The sequence below is a fragment of the Eulemur rufifrons genome, chromosome 7 (assembly GCF_041146395.1).
Source record: "Eulemur rufifrons isolate Redbay chromosome 7, OSU_ERuf_1, whole genome shotgun sequence".
Classification (NCBI taxonomy): Eukaryota; Metazoa; Chordata; class Mammalia; order Primates; family Lemuridae; genus Eulemur; species Eulemur rufifrons.
In genome coordinates, this window is record NC_090989.1 from 235,885,668 (window position 1) to 235,901,380 (window position 15,713).

The 15,713-nt window shown below is 36.0% G+C and overlaps 1 protein-coding gene across 8 annotated transcripts in view; it reads right to left on the reverse strand.

Annotated features, from left to right (window-relative positions):
* Positions 1 to 15,713, reverse strand: part of NFIB (nuclear factor I B) — a 413,017-nt gene that overhangs the window by 86,515 nt on the left and 310,789 nt on the right. For all 8 annotated transcript variants that reach the window (XM_069476500.1, XM_069476496.1, XM_069476495.1 and 5 more), the window contains exon 3: positions 303 to 356. In XM_069476500.1, coding sequence (XP_069332601.1) covers positions 303 to 356 — 54 coding nt within the window. The remainder of the gene's footprint in view (positions 1 to 302; positions 357 to 15,713) is intronic.

Below are 15,713 nucleotides of genomic sequence, written 5' to 3' on the forward strand. Positions count from 1 at the left end.
TGGCTTTTCAAACACCAGTGGTTTTTAGCACCTAAAAGATACACAACTAAAATATATACATATCCATTTTGAAAGAAACACCAACAAAAATTAAAACATTGATGATTAGGTAAATACTGATGACGCCAATATAGAAGTATTTGCCACTGTGAAGGGACTAAGCACAATCACATCTTGTCCCGATCATACCTGCCTGCCAGAACAAAACAGGCAGCTGACCAATTATGGGGTGTTTATCTATACAGTGGTACCTTTGTTCTCCAACAATGTCAGATTGCAAACGTCCTGGAACACATATTTACCTGGAGGATTCTTGGCAGGATCATTGTGGCTTGGACTTCCTGATTGTCCAGAATCTGTAAAGAAATCACAGAAAATGTTTTCTTTTTAATTTGTTTTGAAAGAATTTCACAATCCTCAGAAGGACTTTAAAAAAATTTTTTTAAGGTACAACAATGAAGTTGAGTGCTTAAACAAAGTATACTTTCCCAAGCCTTTTGATAGCAACATTTTATTCATCAAACTAGATGAATGTTTATACATGTTTCTATGTCAAAAGAAAAAAACAAGTTGTGATCTATAATATTCTTGGGGTAGAGCAAGGCTTTTTTGAAACAAAAGATCAGACTACAAAAGCCACTGAAAATGGTTTGAAGATGAGGCAAATATCAAGACTTATCAGCAGCAATATGAAATAAAGCATATATATCCCTTAAAAATGCAATCTGAATATAATTAACCATGCTTTAAAAAACCCCAAAATATGTTTTTATTCAATGAGTAAAATACACAGAAATGAGAGTCCGCTTTTCTAGGATTTCACACACAAGTACACATATCCACTCCAATAATCCCCCAACCTACTGGATCCAGGCCCAGATCTGTCTACATCCCATAATAGCAATCGATTTGCAAACACCCAGAAAAGCATAAATTACTAGGTAGAAACCAACATGGCTTTGTGGAGAGCAAATTGTTGGATCAATTTAATTTCCATCTGTGATAGATGCACAGACTTTTCAGATAAGGAAGAAGAGATCGATGTATTATCTCTGAATTTCCTACCCTGTATTATTCCTCACTGATACTACAGAAAGGAACATGGAGGACAGACAATTTGTTAGGCGACATGCCTTTCCTGACTAATCCGACGCTGTTGTGTTTTGCTCACTCCTCCTTCCTCCATGTCCCCTCTGCATTTATCTGTGTCATTTGCCCCATATTATTATACACTTACTTGCAAGTTGCTTTGTAATCTTCTTTTATTGGTTCGAGCATTTAGGTTTTGTCTCCCCAACTAAATTGTATGCTCCTAAGCAGAGGCTGAGATTCTGTCTACTTCTTTTGTGTCTTCCTCAGTATGCTGTTCATGGCTGCGAATGCCCTGGGCTTGCAGTAAATGCCTGAGAAATGGATGGCTCAGATTCAGCAGCCTCTTTGCTTGCCTTGAAAAGGCAATTTTGAACTTGCTAGTGAATTTCAACAAAATTAGATGGGTGGGGCACAGATGAAGGCTCTGCCATAGACTGCCTTACACTGATAAGTCTCTTCCCTGAAACTTTACTATTATACTTGAGCCAAGAAAGAGATTCAGTCTAGGTTAAGCAGAAAAACCATATGCTGCTTTTCTCATCAGGGTTATTCTGTTCTTCCAGGTAAGTGACTAACATACTGAAATTGCTGCTTCTACTATTAAATGCAAGAACATCCCACTGGTTTCTTCTTGCATGAAACTTGATTATGTATTTTCTGCCCTTTGCCTCATGCCTGCTAGCTTAGAGTTAATGTTGAGATCAGAATTTTACCTCTTCATCCCATTTCTTTGGTTGTCTTTTTGTTTTTGCTCTAGAACAGACTTCACAAAATCTTAGCAAACATATTCAGTGATTCCCATATTTTCCTCCAAGTTTTTCCCAATTTCCCAAAGTGGAAGTAGAGAACCTGGAAAGGAACACTCTTGCCGTCTGGGTTCTGGCTAGAGTCTCCTGCAGATAGTCAGAGAGCTGAGTACTCTCTAAAAATCCTATCTCTCATCTCCCATGAATTCCTCTATTACTTTTTCTGAAATTGAGGCAAAACTTGGTAACTTATAACTTAGGAGATCAATCTTTCTTTTTATGCATTCCTATGAAAGATGATACAATATTGGCCACTCTCCAGTTACATAAAATAGTTACATAAAAAATGATAAATCATATTATTTTGGTACAGCTTCAGCTATTTCTGACCTGAGTTCCTCTGACAAATGCCTCTCAGTATTGACACTACATTCCAGTTTCATTTTTCAAGGGATTCTAACAGTTTGAGCGGTTCTTATTTATGTATAACACACATCCACTGGCCAGAGTCTCCCCATATTTTATTTTCCCTCTAAAGCTACCTCACATTTATGAAGGTCTAGACATATATCCCTCAAGGTTGCTAACTTCACCTTCATGATGACACAACAGCAGGTAAGTTAAGCTTGTCATCAGTTGCAGCAGGAGCTTCATTTCAGGAGCTGTAGACTCTACATGTGATCCTTAGCATGTTTAGTTATATCAACTTCAAAATGGCACCACAAAACCTTTCCCACCATCTGTTGCTAAAATATGTGTCCAGCAGAGTAAAGAATGAAGGTCTCTTCCATTCCTTAGCAAGTAACCAGTTAGAACAATGGCATCCCCTGTTACCACAACATCCCACTGGGAAGCTCTATTCTTTTCTGCTGCAAATTACTTTTTCCTCCCATTGCAGACCAACTTCTTTAATGGAAAAAATATACTTACAAAAAAAAAAAAAAAAAACCCACAAGCATTTGAGAGAAAGCTGCAGTAGACCCTAAATCTGAGTCACACATTTGCTTTTTGTAACAATTCTACTTTCTAAAATGATCTGGTGTTTTCTGGCACACGACAGGTTTTTGTTCAGATTCCAAAGCCTATACCCTCTCATGAAGTAAAGCACCATATACGATACACTATGTCCCTAAAACATAGAAGATGGCCTTCTCAACAGGCAACCAACAGAACATTTACTTTTCAGACTGAAAATTCTAACACTATAATCTACTTTTAAGTCTTATGTCACCTTATATCGGTCACTTAATTCCAACTGCTGGAAAAGGAAGTAACCAGGGAGTCGCAGTTGGCAGAGAAACCAAAAATGAACTGTTATTGTGGTTAACTTCAGAGAAGGAATTATTTAGACCACATCTAAAAACCCTTCCAATTCACCACCTAGGTCAAATTACTCTATACCCAAAGGTTTTATTTAACCACTTCCATCACTTTGCTCAAGTTCATTCTCTCTCTCTTCCCCCACTTCTCTTTCTCTTCCACCCCTCCTTTATTCTATGTGTGTGTGTGTGTGTGTGTGTGTGTGTACTTACTAGTGGTGCGATCTCATGCAAAATTACTTAACTCTTAGAGCCTTGATGTCTGATCTTGAAAACTGAAATAATACTATCCACCTTGCAGAATTGTTGCAAAGATTAACCATACTGAGCATCAAAAGCACTGGGTCAGACATATTCTACATGATCAATAAATGAGAGATATTATTAAGCATAGAGCCACATTCAAAAATGATTAATATTTTTAAGGGACTAACTGTTAGAAAGAAAGGGAGAAAAGGGGCATGACTAAATTCTGACCATCCCATTGCATGTTTCTAATAATGTCTTTGGTGGATCTATTGAACGTGGAAGAGTATGTGCCCAGCTGAGAAATCCTATGTAAAGGCTTCAGTCCCGTGCTCCCCAAAAGGGAGAAGGGCACTGCTGCTTCAAGGCTCTAAGGAACTGTCATGCTCAAAAGGCAGTAAATACCAGCCAGCAGTGAAAATTACTGTCCAGAATGCTGAAGTCTCTGAGGAACAAGGCTAGTTAGAAGAAGGTCTTGAGTCTGGCAAGATTTTGATGTGGTGGAGAAAAAGAGAGGGGAATGGGTGTTGAAGGCAGCCAACCCAAACCAGTCCTCCCTCATTCTCTCCACCTTTCATTTTCTCTTCCTTGGTCTCAATCAATACTTTCTGCATTTCTGTGTTTGTCTCTTTCTGACTTGACTAGACATAATGGTGAACTGAAATAGATTTCGTATTACACATTTATGAAAATTTCATATTCCCCATTTCTAAGTGTGAATTAAACATACACTTATTATAAGAAAAACTATAAAGAAGTTATTTTTATTATATTAATAAATTACTACTTTTTAAACTCAATCAGTTCCTCTTCCTCCAGGTTAAAGATTCTCCAGAAATAGGAAAAGGTTCACACGGCTGCATCACCCTTACCGACTTTTCTTCAATCCTTTCATCTACTTTTTTTTTTTTTAAAGTAGTCAATCTTTTACGGCTCTTCTAATATCTGAAATTTACCTAAGGCATGACCAGGTTTCCCTAATGACCAAATTTTATGGAAGATCCTGAGATACTTAAGCGATCTAGATAGCTTGTCCAAAGTTACGTGGCAACTATTAAAATGTATATTCTCTACGTGGGCCACCTATTCAGACACACTGCTTCTTGAGTGGTTATGATGCAATCCTAAAATCATGCAAAGTTAAATGATTTTTCAGTAGATTATATGCTTCTGGGAACTTTACCTTCCCCTACCCTCTCTCCCCATTTCCACCATTTACCAATGCATTCAAAACTATTTTCAGAATTTTAAAAAACCTTTATCCATTCTCTGTACCTAAGTTGGAAATAATTATTATTATCATTGAACTCTACACACTAATAGATGCTGCAAAGAGAGGCTAATTCTAAATCAAATTTAGTTTGGATTCTCTCCACTACATAAAGGAAATTCTGATGTTTTATGGATAATCTGGTAGGAAATCCTATAAAAATTTGTTAAATATATATGATGATAAGTAATATGTTTGTTATGGAGGACTACCCTTCTGAAATGAATAAACTGTAACTATAAGAGGTGGATAAACTGCAAAAGATTTTTTAAGGTCAATAATGTAAGCATCAATTAAATGCAAATCAGTAAGATTTATGAGTACCTTCTATATTCTGAATGCCTGGTAATATCTGGGATATAGTAGGGCCTCTGTAATGCTTATTAAATTTCCATTTAATTTATTAGAATGCTTGACCTTTAAAATAATGTTTAACAAAGGAATATACATTCTATGCTGTCTAGAAGCTCAGAGGCTGCCCAAAGAGACAGAAATACACAAATAAAAAAAAATACACTGTGAAAGGTACTATAAATGAGAATACAGCAAGAAGGAACAATTGATTCTTCCTAGGAAGGGTGGGCAAGGCCATTTCATAAAAGATATATCAGAAGGAGGTAAATTTAGGAACGAGGTCTTGAAAAATGACCTGATTTCCCACTTTGCTAGTACATATTTCACTCTGCTACCAACATGATAGTTATAAGACCCAAAACTCATAAAGCTAAATCTCTGTTAACACCCTTACATGTATTCTAAATATTATAGGAAAAAAATCCAAATTGTTTAAATGTGCCATTCAAGGCACCTCGATCTGGCTCCTGCCAACACTTGGGTCAGATATTAGCTTTTTGGCTCCTCGAGTGTCACCTACATCTGAAACCTCCAAATCTTTGCACATGATGTTCCTTCCTTTTTCTCCCCAAAGTCCTCCATGTTGAGGTCATCCCTTTTAGATTCTGAACAATATGACAGGAGTTATGCTGACTTATTTAGCCTCATGGCCCTAATCTTTGGGATAGTGCCTGGCACATTCAGTTAAGTCAAATGACCAGGAAACAATTGGTTTATAAACTACAGAAGTGCACAAAGAAGAATGGCTAGGCATGCCGCTCTGTGCAAAAACACACATTAGAAGTCAAACAGATAAAATGTGTGTGGCAAGGAGAGGGGACAGATGCACAATTCCCAGGGCTGAGTCTACCAGTCTAATGTAAGGCTCAATCCTGCTTCCCTACTTCCCAAAGGAATATTTGGCAATGGGCAGGGTAGATAAGAGAAACTAATTAATATTTGGAGTCAGAAATCAATTTTTTAGGTTCTCTCCTACAAAAGGAAGAGATATTTGGTGGGGGTCCAGGAAGCAGGTCCCTAACTTGCAAGCAGGGGGCCAAGGAGCTTTCAATGGCCTTAACTGCCTTTCTACTCCTCGATGAAACTTTTTCCAGGAAATCACTTTATTCTCTGACACCATGATTTGAGAATCAGAAAAGACAAATTTGAGAAGCATGATTTTAATTTATAGTCATTTTGGTGCAAAGAAGGGATTGAACAAGGAAAACTGTCAGGTCCCTCTGGCTTTAAAATTCTATGTTTCTATAACAATATAGCTTTTATATCAAGGGATATCAGAGAAGTAAATGAAACCCACACTGTAACCTGTTAACCTACAGATAGCCTCTTGCTAGAACTAAAATTAGTCATCATGTGATAAAGGGCCCCTTTGTCATATTCCTTTGCCTTAAGCAGGTGAAGAAATAGCCCATTGTCAACTAAAGAATATCATGAGATTTTTTGTAAAGGCTTAGAACAGTCTCTTTCTTTCTCTGCAAAACATTATTTTACCAATAGACTAAAATAGTGTATTTTTACAAATTAAGTCTATAGCATTCCATAAAGAATCACTTAAGAAAGAGAAATAAGATATAAGATGTAAGAAACAAAACTTTAAGGAAGGGATACAAATTCATGTATTTTATACCAGGGAAACAAAAAGGTAAGATAAACGTGCATTTTTTTTTTAAAGATGAGGGGGAGAAAACTATTCTGTTTGGGCAAAAACCTCCCTCGGTGTCTTCCCCTCTCTGCCCATAGTGTTGGGACTCACTCTTGGCAGTTCACTGTCTACTAGGACCGATTTCCCTGGGATTTACAGCAAGTTAGCTTTACCTAATTACGAGTCCTATTACATAGTTTGCCATTTTTTCCTCTAGTACAGTTAAAACACTGTAAAGCTTCAGCTTGAATGGAGGACCATTTCATCAATTACGGTGACACAAAACTATAGTTTAACAGTATTTTCTTTTCTATTAATTGTTTATTATAATAACACAATGAAAGAACATGGGAAAACTAAGTAAGTGCTTTCTTTGCCTCTCATAAGCATGTAAACGTTTGGGAAAATGGTCTCTCTCTCCCTCTCTCTCTCTCTCTCTGTGAGGAGGATGTCCTTATCTCTCTGTCTCACTCTCTGCTCTATTTCTGTCTCTCCGTCTCTTCTCAATAGGACATTATATTATTTGGACTTGACTTCATTGCAAAACTTGGTTAACAAGCCATACATGGGAAATGCTAGCTCTATCACTTTGCTAATGGAGTCCTTGACATGTTCTTGCTGAATCTGTACCCCTTCTCCTAAATGTAGTTCTGAGCAAGAAGAGACATCAAACCTCTCTGAAAACTGTCGGCAGAACCAAAATAATATTTGGGAGACGTGGCTTCCCACATATTTGTAATCGTACCTTTTAATCTATACTATTTTGAATGTGAACACCAATAGCTTCAGATCCTCCTTTCTGTTGGTTAACATTGATTTTTAAATATATGTTTGATTTAGCAAAATTTGTTATTTTAAAAGAGATTGCTATGTTGAGGATCCTTATAGATACAGTAGTTTAATTAACTAAAGAAAAATATAGAGCAAGAAAATAGATAGGTAATATATTTTATTTCTTTTCCCTTTACATACTGTTAGTTCTATTACTAATATTAAACTTTCTTTTAAAGAGCCACTCTTTTGCTTAACAGGGAGATTAGGCCCAAAGGATCACAACCCAAGGATTTGTTTGAGCCCAAGACTAAAATTTCTCCACAGGAAATTAACTGAAAAACATAGACCAATGAATTTAAGGGAAAAGGATCATATATGTATATGAGAGCAAATCAAATCAAACCCACCTACCACAGGGGACTACTGACCGGCGTAAACAGGAATATCCCCACAAGAAAAGTGTTAAACCTGCCAACATCTCTGACCAGAGGGTTGCAGTACTTCATTAACTAGTACCAGCACCCCCCGGCCCCCACAAAGGGAAGCTAGGATAATCATCTGACCTTTCTGCCCCAAGATTAAGTTCATTGACTCTCTACTGATCCAGGGATTGAGGGAACCAAAGGTCACAACCAGGATCACCTACACCTCTCGCTTTCGAAGTCTAACCTATAGAATACAAAAACACCGTACCGGTCATTGTCACGATCGCTAACTTTCTACAGTGTGTTTTCAATTAAGTAAATAAAATGTGGTAATTAAATCAAGATTGCATAATATGTTTTTGATTTGTAATCTCATTTAAATTAATTAACTGACTCAATCCTTGCTTAGTTTTTAAACTGGTCGAGTTAGGGAAAGAGTCCCTGGGAGCAAATCCAGTTTTCTATCTTTAAAAACAAGGCAAAGCAATCTGGCATACTTAAGAAAAAAAAAATTAAATGCACCAGCATAATATAAATACAGAGGCAAGGGTGTTAATGTAGAGGAGGGAGGAGTTTTATGGCATGATTTTGACTAAAAGAAATAGTTCTTGCACTAGAGAGAAATAAACTAAAACATTATTTATTCAAAACATTTCTTTTCCAATTTTATGAAGATTGCATGTTTGTTGGAAGCAAAACATTTCCAGCTGTATTTTAAGTTTCTGAAGAGAGTTGTAAGATTTATAATCTTTCATAAATGCTGCCCATATCTCATAATATTAGATGAACACGCCACTGCGTACTTTAAGGAACAATTTGCCAATGCAGTTTGCCACATGAAAATAATAAAGTCCTTTCCAAAACCCAGCCAGATCCAGTAGGAAAAGATGAGATGAGTGTTCTGTCTTTTCCATCTGGGAGAAATTTTGGATTTCAGCTATACTATGTAATATACATTTTTTTCTTGGAAACCAAGAAACGTGCATTTTATAGCAAGGTATGTAGTGCAAAGAAAATGTTGGTGAAATATGAATCTGGAAATGAAAACCAGAATGTCATCAGACTCAAGAACATAATCATGGAGGCAAATTGAAAAATCAATGTAGAATTTCAACATGAACCAAATGCAATGTTTATGATCCTATTAGTCTTAATTTTTCTCTTAAAAGGAAAACATGGGAAAATAAATGCTGTTTTACCTCCAAAGTCCTGGACAGCATTTATTACACTGCCTAGCATAATGACTTACATATCTGCTTTGTTTTGACCTGGGGTCTTCATGCATTATTCTAAATCCTACACATACCACTCTCCTGGGTGCACACAGTCCTTCTGTGTGTGCTATGTTGTTTCATGTATTTTCCCAAAACTCAATACAATATTATATATATCTAGGTTTAAACCAGACATGAGACTTTCTAATAGTTCACTGGCAATCTTTCTTCTCGGGGAGCAGGACATGTTCTCACCAAACTGTACAGAGAGTCAGAACTCCTGGGTTCTATTCAGTAACTGCCAACCAAGTGTACTTTGACCCTAAGCAAACCACTTCATGCCTGAATCAGTTTTCCTCTTACCCAATCACTTAAAACTGGATAAGAAAAAGGTACCAGTTTAGTCCTGGTTATTCCCAAAGGAATTAGAAATAAGAGGGGAAAAAAATAATTTCATATAATAGTGAAAACAGGCACAAATATTCGTGGAGAAAAGCTACGATTTATTTTTTTTAAATACACCTTAAAGTTTAATTACTACTACTCCCCCTCCTCAAAAGAAAAATCCCATTTCCCCATCTAGTTACCCCACCTCTACTTTCACTCTGCACTGTCCCCTGCAAACACTGATAACACAGGCAATTAAAGGACTGGGTTAGGGTCCAATTCTCCTGTTAAGATTTTTTAAAATCCATGGGTCAAGATACATGTTAGTCTTATTCACTCCCTAGCATAATTCCTGACATAGTAGATGCTCCATCAGTATCTTTTCAATGAATAATCCTAGTTCACAGTGAACAAGATGATGGCTGGTAGTACTTAAAATAGTGTTCAACTTTCTTAAGTTATAAACAAATTGCCAGTAATGCCAAGCATACCTTTTAATTGTTTGGTTGTTTTCTACATATACTCTAATTTTTAAGTGTCTGAAACCTCTCCACAAATACAAATGTACCAACTGATTCAGTCGATGACCAAAAAGTCATATTCTTATTTTTTCAGGGCTAATTTTATCATAGCCATGGGTTCCTACAAAGAATTTTTTTCACTTGAATACAGATTCTCTATTATGTTGACTAAAAAGATATTTTGCCAAATCATTAAAATGTTTATGTTTAAATCACTATATGAGCTTAGAGAAATTAAATGGTTTTGTTAACATCCTATATTAGTTGTACAGGATTAATAACCATTCCTAAACTCTTAAGTCTGTGATGTAGGATTTTATATATTCATATAAAAATAAATGTATATATTTAATCCAAAGGTGCATAATAATTTACCAAATAATACAGTAAGATGACACCTAGCAAACTTTCTACTAAGATAAAGTAGATTTGAATGTTGGACATTCATTACTGTTTCGTTTATAAAATAATGTTGTCATAATATTGGAGGAACAAAATCAGAGAAGTCATTTAATGAAACAGGAAGCTTGCTGATGTGGCAGATAATGGTATTAAATGTCCTAACAGTTCCTTGATAAGTGGTTCAAAGAACTTCTGTCCCCATGTTTTCAGGGCAAAAGCTAATTTACCAGGAATAAAACTGCTTGAATAATAATACATCATTGAACTAACATTTTTGAAAAGGGATAAAATGAGGAAACAAACAAGGAGATAGTAACTTCCTCTTGCAAATTAAAACTATGCATGAGAAGAAAGTAACTCAATTATATTGATAAAAGAAAAACAAAAAATAGCTAACATGATTTTTCCTTCTTTTTTTTTAAGGGAAGTTCAAGAGTACTGTAATAAAAGGAATAATGTGTTTGAAAGAACTTCGAAAAATTAACAACCTGACAGAAACATGAATATTTATTATAATTATATGGGTAAATATTCTTTCAAATGGTCATTTTAAAAAAAGTTTTGAAATGCAGATAATTCTAACCAAGAATAATTTAGAGTCTCTTATGGAAACCCCTTTCTGGAATTCACTGCTCATTACTATGGTTATTTGGGAAATGAGAAAAAAAAATGATGAGAGGCATGTCTACTTGCTACATCCACTTTAAAGAAGGGAACCAAGAGTATAATGGTGCAGAGCTGTGTACCAGGTGCTCAAAATTCCTCCCATTTTGTCATGTTACTCATTTTTACTTTAATAGAGATTCAAATCGACTCCTTATGATGCAAGAATCTCTAAGCTAAGTCCAAACAGTATGAAAAAGAACAAGTTTCTGCATAATGTCCCATCCAAATGCCTTAGCCTTGACTGGTATCAAACCTATGTAATCTTATATATCAATGCCTTCCAGATGTGACAAAATTTTAACACAGACAAACTTCAAGCTTTCTACTGCATACTCATCTCTCATGCTCATAAAAGATTATCTTCATTGCACATAACATTACATATGGCTAATGTTCAATTTTCCAAATTGATTATTATGCTGCCATTGTGATTGCCTTCCTATCAAAAAACAAACTATACTGCATATCCAACCAACCTCTAACGAAATCACAAAACAACAAGGAACCCATCACTATTTCAAAGTTGTAGTCAGTGCCTGATTACGAGAGCCGTTAAGCTTTTCCTTGTCCATTCTTGGTACCTCCAAAAGATGGAAAAGGGGAGAGAAAGATCATCCACAATTCTTTGTCAGAGTTAATTGCCATAGGAACAATTTGAGCCTGTTGCCTGTTGTTTTGGGTTTTAAAGATTGGTTCTAATTAGAGATCAAATTCTTCTTGACATTTAAAGAATGTTAAAATTTGAAAATAAACCAACAAGATCATTCACGGAAAATTTTCAAAAGCATCTAACAGTGATGCTATGATAAAAAAAAAAAAAAGTCACAAACTAAATTGTCAGATACGATAAAAAATTTAGTAACTCAATGCCAGTAAGAAAAACTGATGTGATAAGGCTTTGGATGATATCATGCAAACTTAATTCGCCTGCCCCAAATTACTGCTTTGAACCTTACCTAAATTTCATCCCTTCACCCCGTATTCCAAATTAGAACTGTCTTGTAGTGGTAACTTGTCCTCAGATCTGTCCCTCACTTTATTCTTACAAACTACCTTTCCCAGCTCTGTTAACAACTGACTTCAGGCTAGGCCCAACCAATGGGAGGCAATGGTAGGAGTTGGAGAATTTGGAGGGTGGGAAGCAAGGAAGATGGAAAGTATTTCTTCCCTCCTCGCCACTTCCACAGGTGTCTCCAAATGGTGGCTGGTTCTCTGTTTGTGATTCTAGCTTCCACTGGACAGATTTCCCCTGCTGTGATCCCCCGCCTCTCAGGCAGATTCAGCTCAAGGACTCCAGCAACACCATCTTTCCCTGTACCCTCCAGTCCTACTTGTGGTAGTAGATTCCTGTGGATGCTAATGCCTGGGTTACCTCACTGGCCATTTGGCTTTTCAGCTGTTCTAACATCATTGTAACTGGTCCCTCCTATGAAATTCCTTCTATTGGACTATCTGGTAGGGGATCTATTTTTCTAGACTATGATAGATTATGTGTTTTTTCAAGTTTGGCCTATTTATCACTCTAAAATAAATGCCAGGTAATAAACAGTATTAAACAGATGAAATATAATGCCTTTTAGAATATTAATGTTTCAAGTATTTGTTATGATTCTCATTTTAAAAGGTGATAAAACACTGCCACCATTCAGAACTAAGTATGAAATCCTATGTCCCAAAGCTTTTGTAATGCATGATATTGATACAGAAACATAATCAAGGTTTTTTTTTAATTAGATTTCCAATGCCATACTCTAAATCTCTCTCTTCCAGGAGATCTTCTGATAATCCCACCTACTCATTCAGATTTATTATTTCTTCTTTTTACCATCTCATAGTTAGTCTCTCTATCCAACTTTTAACAAGTTGCACATACTGAGTTTTTTACTATGCATGTGTTTTTCCTATAAACATGGTTATAGAGTTTCTTGACTGGAGCAATTATGAGTTTGATTGTTTTATAAAACATTATACATACATTTACTTATATCTCATGACACAGAGAACTTTGAAATGCTTATCAATTGTCTGAATAGCTAACGGTCTCACATGGAGATAATCAAAAGGTTGTCTTAAATATGGACCAACATACATCAACATAAGAACAACACATACCAGAAAAGAGAAATGATTTCAACATTAATGTTTTCTCTAGGAAATAGTTCACAAGACCTCACTTGACATCCAGCATTTTCACATAACAAAAATCATAAAATAGAATAGATAAAAGTATTTTCTTCTATCAGAATGGTATAATCTACAATGCTTTACTAAAACACTCTATAAATAGGAGATGGAGATATTTATAATTGTATGCATAGGGAAGTATATGAACTCACAGTACCCAAACTTTACAATCACAAATGCAAACAATACTGATACACTTGATGTTTTAAACTGTGCTAGATAATAGCCCCACTAGAGGGAAGTGACATAATGGCAAGACACAGAGCATCAATTCACAAGTTGCCAACTTTTTCAGACAGAACTTTAACAGGCTGACACTGGCGTTTGGTGTGCGCACTCTGCGGTCAGCACTGCACTATCCTGCCATGTCCCTGTATATCCTTTCTCTCAGTCATTTGAACCCTTCCCCCAAAGATTTATTTTTATGTCTCTTTTTAAAAGATTATTATCCTAGTTTATGATAATCACCAGCAAACATCATATGAAAATTGTATCAACTGAAAAATCACTGTTTATTAAATTTTTTTAAACTTGAGCCTGAAATCTATCTTATTCAATCTGTATCATATGAGGACAAATTTATACAGTTAATTCAATAAAGTATTTATTGAAAAAATAAAACTGGTTAGTCTAAGTAGGCAATAGTCACGAAGTAAGTTTAGAAATACGCCCACTTTTTGTGTTTTCCCACTCCATTTATTTTTCCCAATGAGAAAATTATAATATGATGGGTATGAGAAGAGACAGCCTCCATAATGACAGTAGACATACTGTACAGACATTAGAAACCATAGGGAAAATGCTGATATCAGAGATAGAAACAGCCCTTGACTTTCTCTGGTCATTGGGGGGAAGGGGAGTATGGAGAGCCTAATGTCAGATAGGAAAGTGACTCTAAATTTTAACCAGGATTTTATTCACACATATCATTTGAAACTTAAATTGTCATTACAAGTTATAGTTAAAAAAAGGCAATAAGAAGAAATACAAAATTGTCCCTGTTCTTCCAATGCACTCTATGTGTATGCTGTGATTTAAAACCACGCCATAGGAATAGGTAACTCAGTTGAAGCCAAGATAAAACAAATGAGATTGAATTGTTTACATTATACTAAGCAGATAACCAAAATTATGACAGAAATAGGTTTAAAGAGGCACCCTCCTAAAAAAGGGCTAACAGAGCAAAGAAGAATTAACTTCCACCTTCAGAAAATGTATTGGAGGATCTGGTTGGATCCAACAAACACAAAATCTCCTTTTACTTACAAATGTCACAGCAGATATAATGGAACAAAATAACATGGAAATAGCTTATAAGCAAGTTTTTCTTTTTTTTTTTTAATATCGGAAGTACCACCTCAACCCAGAGTATGTGCACACTCTGTCTCTCTCTCCCACTACACCTTCTCTCTGTCTTTTGTAGACAGGTTAAATCTTAGTATGCTATTCCCTAGGCTTCTCCACAATGTGTTACACCTGACCTGGAAGAGAACCTTATTCTCTTAGGCCTGCTTAAATCTGGGCACATTGGCTGACATGTGCCAATAAGGGTCCCAGAGAATGCTAATCAGGGTGGTTCTCTGTCCAAGAATTGGACTGAAACCATTAATTTACTTCACAGGATCAATCAACTGTTGAAAGACTTTTGGTACACCCGACCTAGGCAGAATTGAAACCAGCAAACAAAGACTGCAAGGTTTGGTGTTAGAGCTTCAGTCACTGCCCTGCAAAGCTCTGTCACTACCTGAAAGGAGCACAACCCTTCTCCCTCCTGTGACACTCTTTAGGAAATGATGCTTGTCATTTTTCATCTTGTTGACAAAACATTTTCTTTTCTAGCAAAGTCTATATCTAAGGAATACTTTACTGAAGTAAAGATGGGATAAAACTTCAATTGATTTTGCAAGCACATGAAACAGAAATAATCCCAAAGAAAATACTAATTTCTGGGTTTTGCTTGAAAGTTCTAAACTATAAATGAGAAGGCTTTTATTGTGCTGCTGCTTCATTCTCACTTATTTTGGTTTGTTTACTCAACGTCAATATAAAGGACTGCAACAAAGTCAGGGTTCCAGACCCAACTGGAATACAAAAAGTTCAGTTACCCTCAATGGGCTCCCAAAGCCAAAGCTTCCTCCTCACATTAGGCTCCCATTCAAAGCGATCAGTATGTTTTTAAAGTGACAACAGCTGCTCAGAGTTCTTTTCACTGAGCAGGAATCTTTTGTGGCATTATGGATATGTATGTCACACCATGAAAACCAAAATGACAACACAAAAGGGGGGAAATGAATCCGGTGAGGGCATTTGGGAGAAAAAGGGGGTAGGGGAGCTTAAGAAAATGCTTTTTAAGCTTTCCTTTGGAAAAATACATTAATAAGAATAAAATAATCACTGGAAGTTCCCTATTCATATCATATGGAAATCACCAAAAGTGGAATAAATCAGCTGATATAATCCAATCACCTGGT